At 37.0% G+C, this 17,030-nt stretch overlaps 1 protein-coding gene across 16 annotated transcripts in view; it reads right to left on the bottom strand.

Annotated features, from left to right (window-relative positions):
- Positions 1-17,030, bottom strand: part of DOCK3 (dedicator of cytokinesis 3) — a 508,844-nt gene that overhangs the window by 151,285 nt on the left and 340,529 nt on the right. For 15 of the 16 annotated variants that reach the window (XM_035702455.2, XM_035702450.2, XM_025456001.3 and 12 more), the window contains 2 exons: positions 15,229-15,270; positions 14,453-14,607 (listed from right to left, as the gene is read on the bottom strand). In XM_035702455.2, the coding sequence (XP_035558348.2) occupies positions 14,453-14,607; positions 15,229-15,270 (197 nt within the window). Of the gene's footprint in view, positions 1-14,452; positions 14,608-15,228; positions 15,271-17,030 lie in introns of those variants that run through there. The other variant, XM_035702458.2, reaches the window with a different exon arrangement.

The raw sequence follows: 17,030 nt of genomic DNA on the forward strand, positions 1-17,030 counted from the left end.
ATCAAGAAAGTGCAAAGACAACCAGCAGAATGGGGAACATATTTGCAAATTATATATCTGTATCTAGTATTCAGGAAATACAAAGAGCTCTTACAACTCAACAAAAAGACAAACAACAATCTTGAAAAAGAAAAACAAAACTGGAGGTATCACAATTCCAGACTTCGAGTTATATTACAAAGCTATAGTGGTCAAGACAGTATGGTACTAGCATAAAAACAGACACATAGATCAATGGAACAGAAGGGAAAATTCAGAAATAAACGTACAATTATATGGTCAATTAATCTTCAGCAAAGGAGGCAAGAATGAAATGGGAAAAAGACAGTCTCTTCAAACAAATGGTGTTGAGAAAATAGGACAGCTACATGAAAAAGAATGAAACGGGACCACTTTCTTACACCATACACATAAATAAACTCTAAATTAATTAAGAACCTAAATGTGATACCTGAAACAATAAAAATTCTACAATAGAGCCAAGGCAGTGACTTCTTGGACATCAGCCATAACAACATCTTTCTAGGTAAGTCCTCAAGGCAAGGGAAACAAAAGCAAAAATAACTATTGGGACTTCATAAAAATAAAAAGCTTCTGCACAGCAAAGAAAATGACCAACAAAACTAAAAGGCAAACTATGGAATGGGAGAAGATATTTGCAAATGACATATCTGATGAAGGATTAGTATTCAAAATATATAAAGAACTTATACAACTACCAAAAAACAAATGATCCAATTGAACAATGAATGGAAGATATGAACAGATATTTCTCCAAAGACATACAGATGGCCAACAGACACATGACAAGATGCTCAACATCACTCATCAAGGGAAATGCAAATCAAAATGACAATGAGATATCACCACACCCCTGTCAGAATGGTTAAAATTAAAAACTCAAGAAATGACAAGTGCTGGTGAGGATGTGGAGAAAAAGGAACACTTGTGCACTGTTGGTGGGAATGCAAAATGGTACAGCCACTGTGGAAGACAATATAAATGTTTCTCAAAAAATTTAAAACAGAACTGCCCCATGACCCAGTAATTGTACTACTGGGTATTTACCCTAAGATTAAGAAAATACTAATTTGAAGGGATAAAGGCTCCTATGTTTATTGCAGCATAATTTACAACAGCAAATTATGGAAGTAGCCCAGTGTCCAACAATGGATGAATGGATGAAGAAGATGGGGTGTGTGTGTACACACACATACATACACACATACAAACACACAATGGAATATTACTCAGCTATCAAAAAGAATGAAATCTTGCCATTTGCATCAACATGAATAGAGCTAGAGAGTATAATGCTAAGTGAAATAAGTTAGAGAAAGACAAATACTATATGATTTCACTCAGATGTGGAATTTAAGAAAAAGAATAAATGAGCAAAGGGAAAAAAAGAGAAAGAGGCAAAACAAGAAACACACTCTTAACTATACAGAAAAATTGATGGTTACTAGAGGGGAGGTGGATTGGGGTATGGGTGATGGGGATTAAGGAGTATATGTGTCATGACGAGCACTAGGTGATATATGGAATTGTTGAATCACTATATTGTACACCTGAAACGAATATAACACTGTATGTTAACTACACTGGAATGAAATTTTTTAAAAATTGGTTGTTTATAGCAGCATTATCAACAATAGCCAAATTATGGAAAGAGCCCAAATGTCCATCAACTGAAGAATGTATAAAGAAATTGGAGGGATCCCTGGGTGGCGCAGCGGTTTGGCGCCTGCCTTTGGCCCAGGGCGCGATCCTGGAGACCTGGGATCGAATCCCACATCGGGCTTCCGGTGCATGGAGCCTGCTTCTCCCTCTGCCTGTGTTTCTGCCTCTCTCTCTCTCTCTCTCTCTCTCTCTCTGTGAGACTATCATAAATAAATAAAAATTAAAAAAAAAGAAATTGGAAAAAAGGAGCTTGTGGTATATCTATACAATGGAATATTACTCAGCCATCAAAAAGAACGATATCTTGCCATTTTCAAAGATGTGGGTAGAGCTAAGAGTGTTTTATGCTAAGCAAAGTCAGTCAGTCAGAGAAAGATAAATACCATAGGATTTCATTCACATGTGGAATTTAAGAAATAAACACATGAACATAGAGGGGAAGAGAAAGAGACAGGCAAAGTATAAAACAGACTCTTTTTCTTAGAGAACTGAGAGTTGGGGGGGTAGGAGGGGGGGATGAGCTAAATGGGTGATGGGTGTTAAGGAGGGCACTTGTGATGAGCACTGGATTTTTTAAAAATTTTTATTTATTTATGATAGTCACAGAGAGAGAGAGAGAGAGAGAGAGGCAGAGACATAGGCAGAGGGAGAAGCAGGCTCCATGCACCGGGAGCCCGACGTGGGATTCGATCCCGGGTCTCCATGATCACGCCCTGGGCCAAAAACAGGCGCCAAACTGCTGCGCCACCCAGGGATCCTGAGCACTGGATGTTTTATGTAAGTGACACATCACCATTCTATACTTGAAACTAATATTACACTATATGTTAACTCACTGGAATTTAAATAAAAACTGAAAACAAAATATTCAGTTAAAAATATATTTTAAATTTCTAAGAAAAAAGGACAAGTAATCTAATTAAAAATAGGCAAAGAACTTGAATACACATTTCTCCAAAGAATATATACAAATGGGGAATAAATACATGAAAAGATGTGCACATCATTAGTTACCATTAAAATGCAAATTAAACCACAATGAGGTACTAATTCACATTCATACCCTGCAGGATAGCTAGAATAAAAAAAAAAAGAGAAAAGAACAAGTGTTGCTGTGGATATGCAGAAATTGGAGCCTTCACACATCACTGGTGGGAATGTAAAATGGTTACATCTCTGTGAAAAACAGTGTGGCAGTTCCTCAAAAGTTAAACATAGAAATACTATATGACCCAGCAGTTCCACTTCTAGATATTTAACTACAAGAATAGAAGGCAGGCAATCAAACAAATACATACACATATATGTTTGCAGTAGTACTATTCACAATAGCCAAAAGGTAGAAACAGTGCAACTATTCAACAGTGAATGAACAAATAAATAATTCATGGCATATCCATACAATGGAATATTAATTAGCCATATAAAGAAATGAAGTACTGATGCTATGTGCTACAACATGAATGAACCTTAAAAAATATTATACGTGAAATTAGTGATCACATATTTTTATATGATATGATTTATGTGAAATATCTAGAATACATAAATCTATAACAATGGAATGTAGACTGGTGGCTGCCAAGAGCTATAAGCAAGGGTGGCCTGAGGAGGGAAATAAAGAATAACTGCTTTTTAGATTCAGGGTTTCCTTTTGGGGTATGAAAATATTTTGGAAGTAGACTGAGGTGATGGTTGTACAACACTGTGAATATAATAAATGGTACTCAACTATTCATTTTAAAATAATTAATTTTATGCTATGTCAACCTTACCTCAATTTAAATAAATGTGTTCCATTTAATTTTTAATATTTATAGCTTATCTGTGTCTCTTTTCTTGATTACTCTTGCTATTGGTATGCCTATTAAATTATTTTAAATTGAAGATAATTAACATACAGTGTTATATTAGTTGCAGGTATACCATAAGATGATTCAATAATTCTATACATTTCTCAGTGCTCATCAAGATAAGTGTACTCTTCATCTTCTTTTTCACTCCTCCCCTTCCCCACCTCCCTTCTGGTGACCACCAGTCTGTTCTCTATATTTAAGAGTCTGTTTTTTTTTTTTTTTGTCTCTTTGTTTGGTTTCTTAAATTCCATATATGAGCTAAATTATGTAACCTGTCCTTTCTGTCTGACCTACTTCACTTAGCATTATATCCTCTAGGTCCATCCATATTTTTGCAAATGGCAAGATTTCATTCTTTTTAATGTCTGAGTAATATTCCATTGTGTGTGTGTGTGTATGTGTACACATACCACATCTTCTTTATCCATTCATCTAATGATGAACACTTGGGTTGTTTTCATATCTGGGCTGTTGTAAATAATGCTACAATAAACATAGGGATGCATATAGCTTTTCACTAGTGTTTTCATTTTCTTTGGGTAAAGATCTAGTAGTGGAATTACTGGATTACATGGTAATTGTATTTTAAGTTTTTTAAAGAACCTCCATACTGTTTTCTACGGTGGCTACACCAATTTGCAACCTCACCAACAGTTCCATACCAACAAATCATACAACTCTTAGAAAAAAAACACAGGCAGTCCTTTCTTTGACATCAGCCACAGAACATTTTTCTTGATGTGTCTCCTCAGTCAAACCAAATCTTGATATGTCTCCTCAGAAATCAAACCAAATTAAGCTACTGAGACTACATCAAAACAAAAAGCTTTTGTACAGCAAAGGAACCATCAACAAAACAAAAAGACAACCTACAGAAAGAATGGGAGAAGATATCTGCAAATGATATACCTGATAAGGGCTTAGTATCCAAAATATATGGAGAACTAACAGGATTCAACATCAAAAAAAGTGATCCAATTAAAAAATGGGCAGAGGATCTGAATAGGCATTTTTCCAAAAAAAAAAGGTATATCAGATAATCAGCTTTTATTATATTGACCCTTTAAGTTCTATTATTATTTTTTTTCTTCTGCTTTCATTAGGTTTACTTTATTTTTCTTTTTCTAGCATCCCAATCTCAAAATGTAAATAATTTATTTTTCATTTTTTGGGGGGTGAGGGGCTACTTGCCAATGATCTGGTTTGTTAACAATTGATGTGTAAACATGGAGGAGGTACTCAACAAAACAGGGGCACAGGAAGGCATCCACGCACCGACAAACATTTATGCAATGTTTAGGCAGCTGCCCACAAAGGCCAGCAATGTGGAGGTAGCTAAAGAAACAGCTGTATCATGGCTCTTCCATGAGAGTAATGTGCACTGTCAATGGCAGTCTTTGACCGTACTTAAGGTCACATCTGACTCTATGTTGGATTAGAGAATCTAGGGGTTTGTGAACAACTTTATTTCTTAAATTTTAATTGTATCTGTGTCCAACAGTGCTTTCTTTAGAAGTCAATTAGGGTGGATCCCTGGGTGGCGCAGCGGTTTGGCGCTTGCCTTTGGCCCAGGGCGCGATCCTGGAGACCTGAGATCGAATCCCATGTTGGGCTCCCGGTGCATGGAGCCTGCTTCTCCCTCTGCCTATGTCTCTGCCTCTCTCTCTCTCTCTCTGTGTGTGTGACTATCATAAATAAATAAATAAATAAATAAATAAATAAATAAATAAATAAGAAGTCAATTAGGGGCAGCCGCGGTGGTGCAGCGGTTTGGCGCCGCCTGCAGCCCGGGATGTGATCCTGGAGACTCGGAATCGAGTCCCACGTCGGGCTCCCTGCATGGACCCTGCTTTTCCCTCTGCCTGTGTCTCTGGCCTGTCTCTCTTTCTCTCTGAATAAATAAATAAAAATATTTTTTTAAAAAAGTCAATTAGTTCAAAAGTTTTTTTTGATTGTTGTGGTGGTGACACCTTTAATCAAAACACCATAAATCATCAGTGAGCTTCATGTCTTTCCCCAATTTATACTATATCCATTAAGAACAAAGCATTTGGGCCCAACTTAGATGTTCTAAATTCACCATCACCATAGAGTGAAATGGTGGGGAAGAGAACAATTTCTATTTAACAACTTTGGCTTTTCCATCCTCTGACAACTGTCAAAGAGTGCATGGTTCCTGAGGAAAAATCTTATGAGAGCAAAGCAAATAAGCAATCTTTTATTTGTGCGTTTATGTCTTTCATCAGTAATGAAAATTTTCACTCTTTTCTATTGTTCTGTGATTCTAGTTAGTGTTTATTATACTCTCATTCTATTCTCCATGTCCCATAATACTTCTTTCATTTTTCATCTCCTTTTTTTTTTTTTTTTTTTTTTTTTTTTTTTTTTTTTAGATTTTATTTATTTATTCATGATAGTCACAGAGAGAGAGAGAGGCAGAGACACAGGCAGAGGGAGAAGCAGGCTCCATGCACCGGGAGCCCGACGTGGGACTCGATCCCGGGTCCCCAGGATCGCGCCCTGGGCCAAAGGCAGGCGCCAAACCGCTGCGCCACCCAGGGATCCCTCATTTTTCATCTCCTTATGTGTCTTTGCTACATTCTAGATAGTTACACTCATTTATTCAACAAATATTTATTGAGCACTTAATAGGTGGCAAGCACTGGTTTAGGCACTTGGGTACCTCAGTAAACAAAATAAAAACATCACTGCCCAGGAGGAGCTTTTATTTAAAAAGGTAAAATGAGGAAACAGTTAAGTGATAAACATGATAAATGACTAACCTATGTAGAATATAGGAAGTGATAAATGCCATTTAAAAAAGAAGGGAGTAAGGTTAGTTCCTCCTATTTTTTTTCTTCAGAAGGAAAGATAATTTTATTTTTCTGTAATAAGATCACTGGTTATCTTAGAAAATTCTGTTTCAGAGCATGAATAATGTTTGTCATACTGGTTATGTGATACATATAACATTTGAGCTAGTAACTCTTAGATTGTTATCAGGTGCAACACTTGCTAGGAAAATTCACATCGCCCCATATTTCTTTTTTTAATCACTTTATTGAAGTATGATTGACATGAAAAGTTGTATATATTTCATGTATACACTGAATGAGTTTGTAGGTAAGTATATACCCATGAAACCAGCACCACAATCTATGCCATGAACATATGCATCACCTTTAAAAGTTTCCTCCCACTCTAATTATTACTATTTTTTATAGTGTGAGATAAAAATACAAGATATGATCTACCCTCTTAGCAAATTTTAAGAAACACAACACAGTACTGTCAACCATAAACACTATGCTGTACATAAAGCTCTAGGACTTACTTCATGTAACTGGAACTTTGTACCGAATACCTCTGCATTTTCCTTCTCCCCCTCAAGGATCTGACAATCATGATTTTACTCTCTGCCCCTATGGGTTTGACTATTTTAGATTCCTCATATAAGTGGTATCACGTAATATTTGCGCTTCTATGTCTGGGTCATTTCACAAAACATAATGCCCTCCAAGTTCATCCACATTGTTGCAAATGGGAGTATGTCTTTCTTTTTTTAAGGCTGAACAATATTCCACTGTACGTATATACCACATTTTCTTTATACATCCATCCACTGATGAACATTTAGGTTATTTCCATGTCTTTGCTGTTGTAAACAATACTCAATGAACATGGGAGTACAGCTATCTCTTTGAGATTCTAATTTAAATTGTGTGTGTGTGTGTATGTAAAGATGGGATTGCTAGATCATAGGGTAATTCTATTTTCTATTTTGTGAGGAATCTCCATATTGTTTTCCACACTGGCTGTACCAATTTACATCACTAACGTGTACAAGGGTTCCCTTTTCTCCACACTCTTCCCAATACTTGTTATCTTTTGGTTTTTGATGATAGGTATTCTCATAGGTGTGAGGTGATATCTCACTGTGATTTTGATTTACATTTCCCTGTTGATTAGTCATGTTGAACATCTTTTCATAGCCTATTGCTTATGCATACGTATGTCTTCTTTGGAGAGATGTCTACTCAGTTCCTTTGCCCATTTTTATTTATTTTTATTTTTATTTTTATTTTTTTTTCCTTTGCCCATTTTTAAAATGGGTTTTCTTTTCACTGCTGAGCTGTAGGATTTCCTTATATATTTTGAGTATTAATGCTTTACCAGATACACGGTTTGAAAATATTTTTGCCAATATCATAAAGCTGCTTTTTAATTTTTTTGTCTGTTTCTTCCTTTGCTGTGCAGAATAAAATTTTTAGTCAGATATAATCTCATTTGTCTATTTTTTGCAAAAAAGCTTGTGTTTTTGGTGTCATATGCAAAATATCATTGCCAAGGTCAAGGTCAATAAGCTGTCTCTCTGTGTTTTCTTATAGGAGTTTTAAGATTTAATGTCTTACGCATTAAGTCTTTAATCCACTTTGAGTTAATTTTGGGGAATGGTGTGAAAAATTTCATTCCTTTGCATATGGATATCCAGTTTTCCCAACACCATTTATTGAAGAAACTATCCTTTTCCCACTGTGTATTTTTGGTACCCTTCTCAAAGATCAGTTGACTGTTTATGTGTAAGTTTCTTTCTGGGCTCTCTGATCTGTTGCATTAGTCATTATGTCTGTGTTTATGCCAGTACCATACTGTTTTGATTATTGTAGCTTTGTAATATATTTTGAATTCAAGTACTATGATGCTTCCAGTTGTGTTCAGTTTCTTTTTCACTGGCATTTATTCTCCAACCTTAAATGACTTTCTAAATTATTTGGCAGTAGATTATTGTACATGTTAGGTATACATAAAATGTTTTCTTAATGACTGAAATATTCTCTTTTTTGCCCTTTGCTCTTCTCACATGTTCTCACTTTTTCAGATAGCTTTGTTTCTGTATGCAGAAACTATTCCCATGAAAATTCTCATTTCTGTGACATCTTACCTGTATCCCAGATGCCCCCACCACATGACCTGTGGGTTATTTAGTTATCACTTCAAACTCAACAAATCCCAAATTGAACTCATTTCCTTCACTCAGCTGGCTTCAATAATTATAGCACCACTCTCTGTCTCCAAAGTAAAACAAACAAACAAACAAACCAAAACAAAAAAACAAACCCACTGAATTACAGGTTTTAGAAATAGAAAAAGTGATTAAGAGGAATAACTAAGTTTATTGTTACATTTAGTAGAACTAATCGTTTCAGCAAATAATTATTGAGTACCTACCAAATGCCAATACTCTGTTAGGTTCAGGGGATTTGCTGGTGAATAAGATTAAAAAATCTGTTCTCATAGTGCTTACAGTCCAGTGATGGAAAACAGATAATAAAAAAGGTAAATATGTAAGCTATTTAGTATTCTAGATGGTGCTAAGTGCTAAAAAAGAAAAAACCCATAAAACAAGGAAAAGACACTGAGAATATGCATGTGTATGTGGGAAATGGTGGTAATGATGATTTTTTAAAAAGATTTTATTTATTTATTCATGAGACACACACACACACACACACACACACACAGAGAAGCAGAGACACAGGCAGAGGGAGAAGCAGGCTCCATGCAGGGAGCCCAACGCAGGACTTGATCCCGGGTCTCCAGGATTGCGCCCTGGGCGGAAGGCGGCACTAAATTGCTGGGCCACTGGGGCTGCCGGGTAATGATGATTTTAATTCTAAAATTTTATTTGAGAGAGAGAGAAAGTACAAGTGGGGGATTGTGCAGAGGGAGAGGGAGAAGCAGACTCTCTGCTGAGCAGGGAGCTTGATGTGGAGGTGGTGATCCCAGGACCCTGAGATCATGACCTGAGCTGAAGGCAAACGCTTAACTGACTGAGCCACCCAGGTATCCCTGATAGTTTCAATTCTAGATAGGGTGGCCAGGAAAAGCCTGAAAGGATGATATTTGAGTAAAAACCTAAGAAGGTGAGGATGCAAGCACCGTGATGATATCTGGGAAATAGCAGATGCAAAGAAAGGCCCTAAAGTAGAAACATGTTATATTTCAGGGAATAGCAGAGGCCAGTATAAAGTAGAGTGATCAAGGGGAACAATAGGAAGTCAGGCTATAGAGGTAACAAGGCTGGGCATGATGCCCTATCTTCTCTTATCTTACTACTAGTTTCCTTATCCTGGGGCTTTATCACTTCATGGCTGCAACAGCTTCTAACTTACCTGTTTTCTAATTTAACCTATATATTACCACTATGATAATATCAACTCATCATTTTCAGCATGTCATTCATGGCATCCCCTTGCTCAAGGATTCATAAGGGTTATTCATAAGCTTACTGTCAATACAAACCTCTTCCTGTCTCTAATAACCTCTTCTAATTACCTGCATATATACTTTGGTGTCTTTGTTGTGTCTGACTCATGCTTTTGTCTTTGCTACTTTTTGTGCTTGAGTATCTTCTCTTCTTGAATTTACAATAAAATCCAAAATGCATTCATGGCAATAAGGTCTTGTATAATCTGATCCTTGACTATCTCTTCAATCCCCTCTTTATATATTCTTTCCTTTTCTCATTTGCAACATTCTAGCAACACTGAATGCCATTCAGTTCTCTGAATACAGTTTTTCCATGCATCAGGCCTTCTGTCTAGATCTCATTATCTACTCTTTCTGTTTACTCATACTTTAAGCCTTCAACATGGATGCCATAAGTGCCTCCTCTCACTACAATTCACATGAGGTTTCAGAGCACTCTGCATGATTTTCCTTCATAGCACCTATCACATTTTTAAAACTAATATACTTATTCATGTCATCATATGTTTAGTGATCTCTCTAGTAGAAAGAAGTGTTCTCTCTTATAAATCATGAGCTCTAGGAAGACAAGCAGGTATTTCTCTTGTTCACCTCAGTATCCCTAGGTTCTATCCTAATGGCTAGTAGATGATTAATAAATATCTGCTGAACAAATGAATTAGCACATTATCTAGATCCTGACCACTCTTAATTATACTACTTTCATTTTCTCCAAGAGCCTGGCTTCACAGCCTTTCAATGATCCTCTTTTTCTCTAACTTCTTTTTTAAAAAATTGTTCTTTGAATATGGAATTCAAAACCTTGGTGACAACTGATCTAGCTCACTATGACAGAAAAAGCTGTCTCTCTCAGTGTATTACATGGTAAAGTTGACTGTATCTCTTTCCCACACTATAGTTTAATTCTAAATACAAAGCAAGGTCTAATATGTAATTGATTAGAAAAAAACCAACAACCAATGATTTACGTAAGACTGCTCACTTTTTTAGCCTAAAAAACTCAGTAAAAGCTTCTATCTAAAAAGATTGTATTTTTTGTTTTTTCCTGACTGTTTATTGTGCTTAAAGTCTTGCTGCATCTCAGTAAGACATATATATGCCTTAATCTTACTTTTCCACTTAGCTTTGATACTTAAAATTGGGAAAATATATTGTCACACCTTCTAGAAATCCTGTAGTGCCCTGATCAGACCTCCTCAGGGTCAGGGACATTCCTTTTTAACCTCTAAATCCCAAACAATTATTACAGGGGCCCACAAACAAGAAATTCTTGCCAAAATATTCAACTAAATAAAAATTTCTCGATCAGTACTTATTTGACAGATGAATGATTATTCATTCACTCACTCAATAAATATTTATTTAATGCTCTAATATCCAAAGTCCTGTGCTTAGTACTGGGGCAGGGGGTGGGAGGGATGGTACAAAGACCACAAGAATGCTCCTATTCCAGTCGGGGAAATCTACATGCATGTGTGTAATTACAATTTCACATCTAATTATGGAATAAAGCTAGGTACAGGGTGTTAACATGTGCACAATGAAGTCCCAGGGCCGGACTATACTCATAAATATTGAGGAAGGTTTCGTATAGCTGAATTTCAATGGACAGGAAATTACCAAGCCAACAAGGATAGAGAGGCATCAAAGAGCAAGGTATGTTTAAGGAAAGACAACTAAGTCACCAAGATGTAGGAAATAAGGTTAAAGAAATAGAATTATATCATGCTGGTCCTTTTATATCACATTAAGTAACAAGGGCTGTAGGTTAACTGAGAGCTGACATGAAGTTTGCATTTTTAAAAGGTTAAGTATGGTGGTGGCTGTGGACAATAACTCAGGGTAGTCAGTAGATTCAGGGAATCTGTATTTGGTAGAAACGTGAAGGATCTGGGATGACAACAGGGATGGAGTAGGGGGAGTGATCTGATTGATATTCGGGAGACAGAAGTTGCTAAGATATAGCGATTAATTGAGAAGGGAAGGAGACAGGAGCCTAAGAGGATGCCAAAGTTTCTGACATGGATCTCTGAGCAAATGATAATGCCTTTCACTTGATTTAAGGAGCACAAAAGGAAATATGTGTGTGAGGAAAGAAAATGAATTAAGTTTAGGTATCCTGAGGTAGAAATATCTGAGGGACATCCAAGGACAGATGTCTGGTAGGAAAAAGAAAATGAAACTCTGAAGCTCAGGGGAGAGGTCTTAATCGGAGATTTAGATTTCAAGGCTAAATATTTATGATTTTGTACACAATGATAAAATGTCACAAAACCAGTTACAGCTACTAAGGCCCTACCAGCTGCTGTTTCCTCCTTCCTGCAGATCTTTTTAATACTCATCAGTCAATATCTATCAGGATGTGCTATGCAGGTTTGCAGTTTGTCATTCATGGGAGCCTCTCTAGGTTTGCCTGTAAGATCAGCAATGAGACTCAGCGTGCAGGAACATCTGGTCCTCTCTTTAGCCAGCTCCCCCTGCTCACGTATACTTTTTGGCACAGAGGTGAGAGTGTCCTGGCAATACCAAATACTAGACTAGCACTGTTTGATTGATAATCTGATTGCTTTGTATCAACACTCTGTGCACCTAATGTAATATATCCCTAACCTTGCATGATTTCCAATAACTGCTTCTAGGAAGTAATATATGCCTAATCATTATGATAGCAAACTTAGCTGGTATCATCAGCTCAATGAACTAAAATTTTTGAGGGCTTATACAACTATACAAATGCTAATGGAAAGAAGAAGGAACACTTACCAATAAAACCTAGATCTAAAATTCTGCAAAATAAAATAAAATAAAATAATAAAATAAAATTCTGCTTATTAGTTCACTCTTAAAACTAAAAGTAAATGGTTATTTTCAACTAAGGACCTTACAGGTTTATTATATGAATGGAAAGGTGGTATAGTTCTCTAATAATAGGGATTTTTAAATGAGCAAAACATTTCTAGCAACTCTACAAAAGATTTTTTTTTACTTTCTTCTTTTAAAATGTCTTATTGTTTCTTGAGGCTCAATTATAAAATAATAAGTGATGCATGATGCACTTATGATCCTGCATGGATTATAAACCAGAGCAGGGGTGTCTCTGCTGGGTGTGGATCTTCTCTGTGCAGTAAGCCCTATAAAGCATGTATTGGGCATGTACTGGGATCATGGAAAGAGAAGACACTAGCACTCAAGGATGATAAAGTAGGGTACTCTGGTTTTCAAACTGCAATCCAAGGGCTTTCAGTGGTTACACACAGCACTGAGTGGGGGAAAGGGCATAGTGAGATTCCTATTATTTACCTTTTCCCTCCAATAGTAAAGTAGTTCTATTTCATTTATTGAGCTTTCTCATATAACTTAGCTTGAAAAGAATTCTTCCACATACAAAAATAAGTAATAAAGTTTACAAATCTGGCCTACTAGAAATACAGAGGCAGCAAGAATCTGCATCCACATAGCCCTGGCCTGAAGTTTTCTTGCCTGTGCACAGCAGCTGTAGCTACTATTCCTGCCACAATTACCTTCTACCACAGCTTTCCTAGACACACATAATGGGAGACACCAATGACAAGAAAACCCACATGCTCCCATCAATGAACTCATCATTTTATCTCTATACCAAAATGAAGCAAGGTGCTTTAATTTTCAGGGCAAGGTGTGTCAAGGTACTGTGGAACATGCTAATTAATTGCTTTTTATGGGTACTGTTATAACTTCCATTCTTAATTTTCCTATATATAACATACATTTGGAAAAATGGACACCTGTTTTCAAGTTTTATGTAAAAAAGCAAAATAAAAGACCCATAAAGCACTCTGAATGCAGGAAGTTTCCAAGCAATATAGAAGTATCCCCAAGTTTATTTTCTCTCTGCCCCACCTGGAAGACAACCAGAGAAGTGTTTGGACTCCCTAAAATTGGCTACAATGATCATATCACCCCATCAAAGCCTTGCTGGCCTGTAATGAAAGCGAAGCCTTGAGTGTCTCCTTGACTCCTCTCCACCTTTCAAGAAGAAAGCGCTGCTGCAGTTGCTCATGTTTAATTGCTTCACTGCTCTGCCAAGATACATGGTCTACTGAGTATCAGACCCATTCTGTGGCCTCATTTCCAATCCAAGGAGAAGAGGAATGATGGAGTCAGACCGACCTTCCTGTCTGTCCAGAAGATGCTCTCCCCTTTGCAGGGCTGGAATGGCATTGAGGGCTGAGGCTGCTCTCAGACAGGAAGACACCATTAGCCTATTCCCCTGTGAACCCTCTCTTCCACCTGTAGTAAGGCAGGGGCCAAGGCTTCCTGCATTCTAGAGCTGGGCCTCTGCTGAATTTGCTTCATTCTGTGTTTCTCCTATGCGTTTCCTCTGGCACTGAATAAATGCATCCTTTTCTCTCCCTGAGGTGGTGACAGCCAAGACTGAGATTTGAATTTCCATATGGAAATAGGCATAGGATAAAAAAGAGGCCACACACAACTTCAAGGTACACTGGGATTTGAGGCAAAACTCCCAGCTAAGTAAGAGGTTACTTTATCTTGTTTTTCCTTCTCTGTGCATCTATCTTCTCTGAAGGCCAGAAATGCTTATGACCCAGGCAATACCATCCTTATACAGTCTCAATCTCACCACAACTTCTACTAACTTTTACCTGATCTGCTTGCCTTCTCTCATATCATATAAGGAAAAGAAGACATCGGTGTCTTCCCCAATGGTATTGTAGGTGAAACTCTTCAGGCTGAGGAAGAAGTGGTGTGGCACTGGCATCCGACAGGCTTCCCCATGACGTGGGCGCATTGTATCTACCTAATGAGGAAGGCAAAAAACAGTGATTCCTACTTTAGTTATTCACTATATTGACCATAAATAAAATGAAACCTAAATGACTCTCTTCATACTACCAAAGGGGATCACTGAAGAGAGACAGAGGTGTCTTCTGCTAGTAGGGGAGTGCTGCATCAATATGCTTGGTTTGAGGTGAGCAAATATGCAGCTGGGAGAAGTAAACTGAGTGAAGGAGCTATGGGAACAGCAATTCCAACTTATGAGTGAATTATATATCTTCACCAGGTCACACACTTCTAAATCCTCCAAGTTATTCCTTGGAGATGCTGTCACCCTGATGATGTACTTGATTTACATTGTTAGATGGTAATAGATACCATTCTAAATGACATTCTACTTTCTTCCAGATGGATTCATTTTAGTCTCCCAGTCCATATTATTTTAATTTGTGCTTATGTAAATTTGCACAGAGGAATGAGTGGAATGGCCAAATCTGCTTGGAGGTCAGGGCTATTTAGACGAAAGGAATCACATGATCAAGATGTCAGTGATGGCTATCCTTGCCTGATGCATTCCCATGCTGTGATCTCTTAAAATGAAGTGCTGAGGCAAAAGACTGGGAGATCTAGTTAAGCTGCTTACCTGGGATGTGCTTTGCTGGACACTCTGTCGACTAGATAAGTGCTGTAGAAAAAAAAAAAGAAAGAAAGAAAGAAAGAAAAAGAAAAATTCACTCAACTGGGAAGGAAACTAACTTTTATTAAGCATCCTCTACATGCTAGGCATTCTGGAATCTTTTACATATATGTTCTCATTTAATTCTGAAAACCTTTTTAGAACAATGTTATTTGTATTTGACTGAGGCAACTAAAGGTTGATGTAAAGAAGTGATGTGCTGAAGATCATACAGCAAGAAGGTGGCAAAGTCTGGATTCAAACTCTCCAGCTCAAAGTACCAGTCAAATCACAGGTGCTTGCTACTGGATTTATGCTTTGGCGCTGTTCTCTCCACCCTCTACCACATCCCAAGCTGTAAGATCCAGCTTCTTCAGGCTCTACACTGGAGGAAGTCTTTAAATCCCTCTCAAACATGCTGTTCCTTTGCTGCTGGCTCATGTTAAAAGCATATTTCAATCCCAGCTACATGTAAATGAATTATGAAATCAGTCTCCCCAAGAGATATTTTCCTTGACTGTAAAACTAACATAAAAGCTTTTATTGTTTTCCTCATAGAGTTATTGTGAGGCTCAAGTTATATAATAGGATGTAGCACAATACATTAGTTAGGGACCTAACTGCAGAAGTCAGGACATTTAGTTTTACATCTTGACTCACATTTGTGTTTGCTGATTTACAAAGTAAGGATAATATTTTGTACTGAACTCAACCTCATAGGGTTTTGTGCAGATTGACCTGGCACAGTTCCTATTATATTGTAAGTGGCTGATCAGTCTCATTTTATTATTACTGGTATTCTTCTTTATAAGTAGTTATTACAGAAAAGTCCGTCACATTTAGGAGACCCTGGCCAGGAAGAATTGTGGGTTCAAACAATTCAGTCTCTGGTCTTGGTAAACTCAACAATGAGAGTTTCTATCTGTTTCCTTTGGGTCTCAGAAGTGTGAGACAGCACTCATTTGGTGAACTACTCTACATCACATGAGTAGGAAGGATGGTCGCTAAGTAGAATAGTTTCATTTCTTTTATTTAGGGTTAAATGTATTTGGAAAACTGAATACAATTAAATATTAATTTAAATGTATTTTACTAGCTGTATTTGCCAATTATTAAATATTCATGTGTATTATTAACTATATTAGTTAATTATTATTGACTATTAATGTTCATTCTTGGGACTAGATTATTCCATGATACATATTAAATATCACAAAATAGGCCACCATCAGCTTGGGAAATCATCGCATAAAATGTGATGTAAGAAGAAAGCATCATATGCAAAAAAGGTTTAAAAAAATCAAGTCTCCTATGGTTCACTGGCCCATATACTACTGGGAAGTTTACTGGCCTAAAATACTTTCCTTGGTTTTATTTTACTTTCAGGGGCTGCACTAAGTCATTCTTCTCAAGTGGATTTACTGATTAACTCTTAAAAATCACTACCAATCTTAAACATAAATGTTCAGTTATACTATATATAGAATTTTACAGCTAATTTCAGTGTAAAACATCCCTGTTGACAATAACAAATGTCATTCTAGATTTCAGAAGCATAAATTTGAGGAGAACTTTCAAACCAGTCTAAAAGCACACCACATGAGTGGCCAGAGAAGGGCATCAAAACTGGCATTCTGGAACATCTTTCATGGCACTATAAGGAAAAACCACTTCCCTGTTACCAGGCAGTATTCAGCTGGCCAGCTGATACATCCCTCTTCAGAACCATCACCACCTGTATTAGAGCTATAATGTATTATGTATATGTC

This window comes from Canis lupus, chromosome 20 (assembly GCF_003254725.2).
Source record: "Canis lupus dingo isolate Sandy chromosome 20, ASM325472v2, whole genome shotgun sequence".
Taxonomy (NCBI): domain Eukaryota; kingdom Metazoa; phylum Chordata; class Mammalia; order Carnivora; family Canidae; genus Canis; species Canis lupus.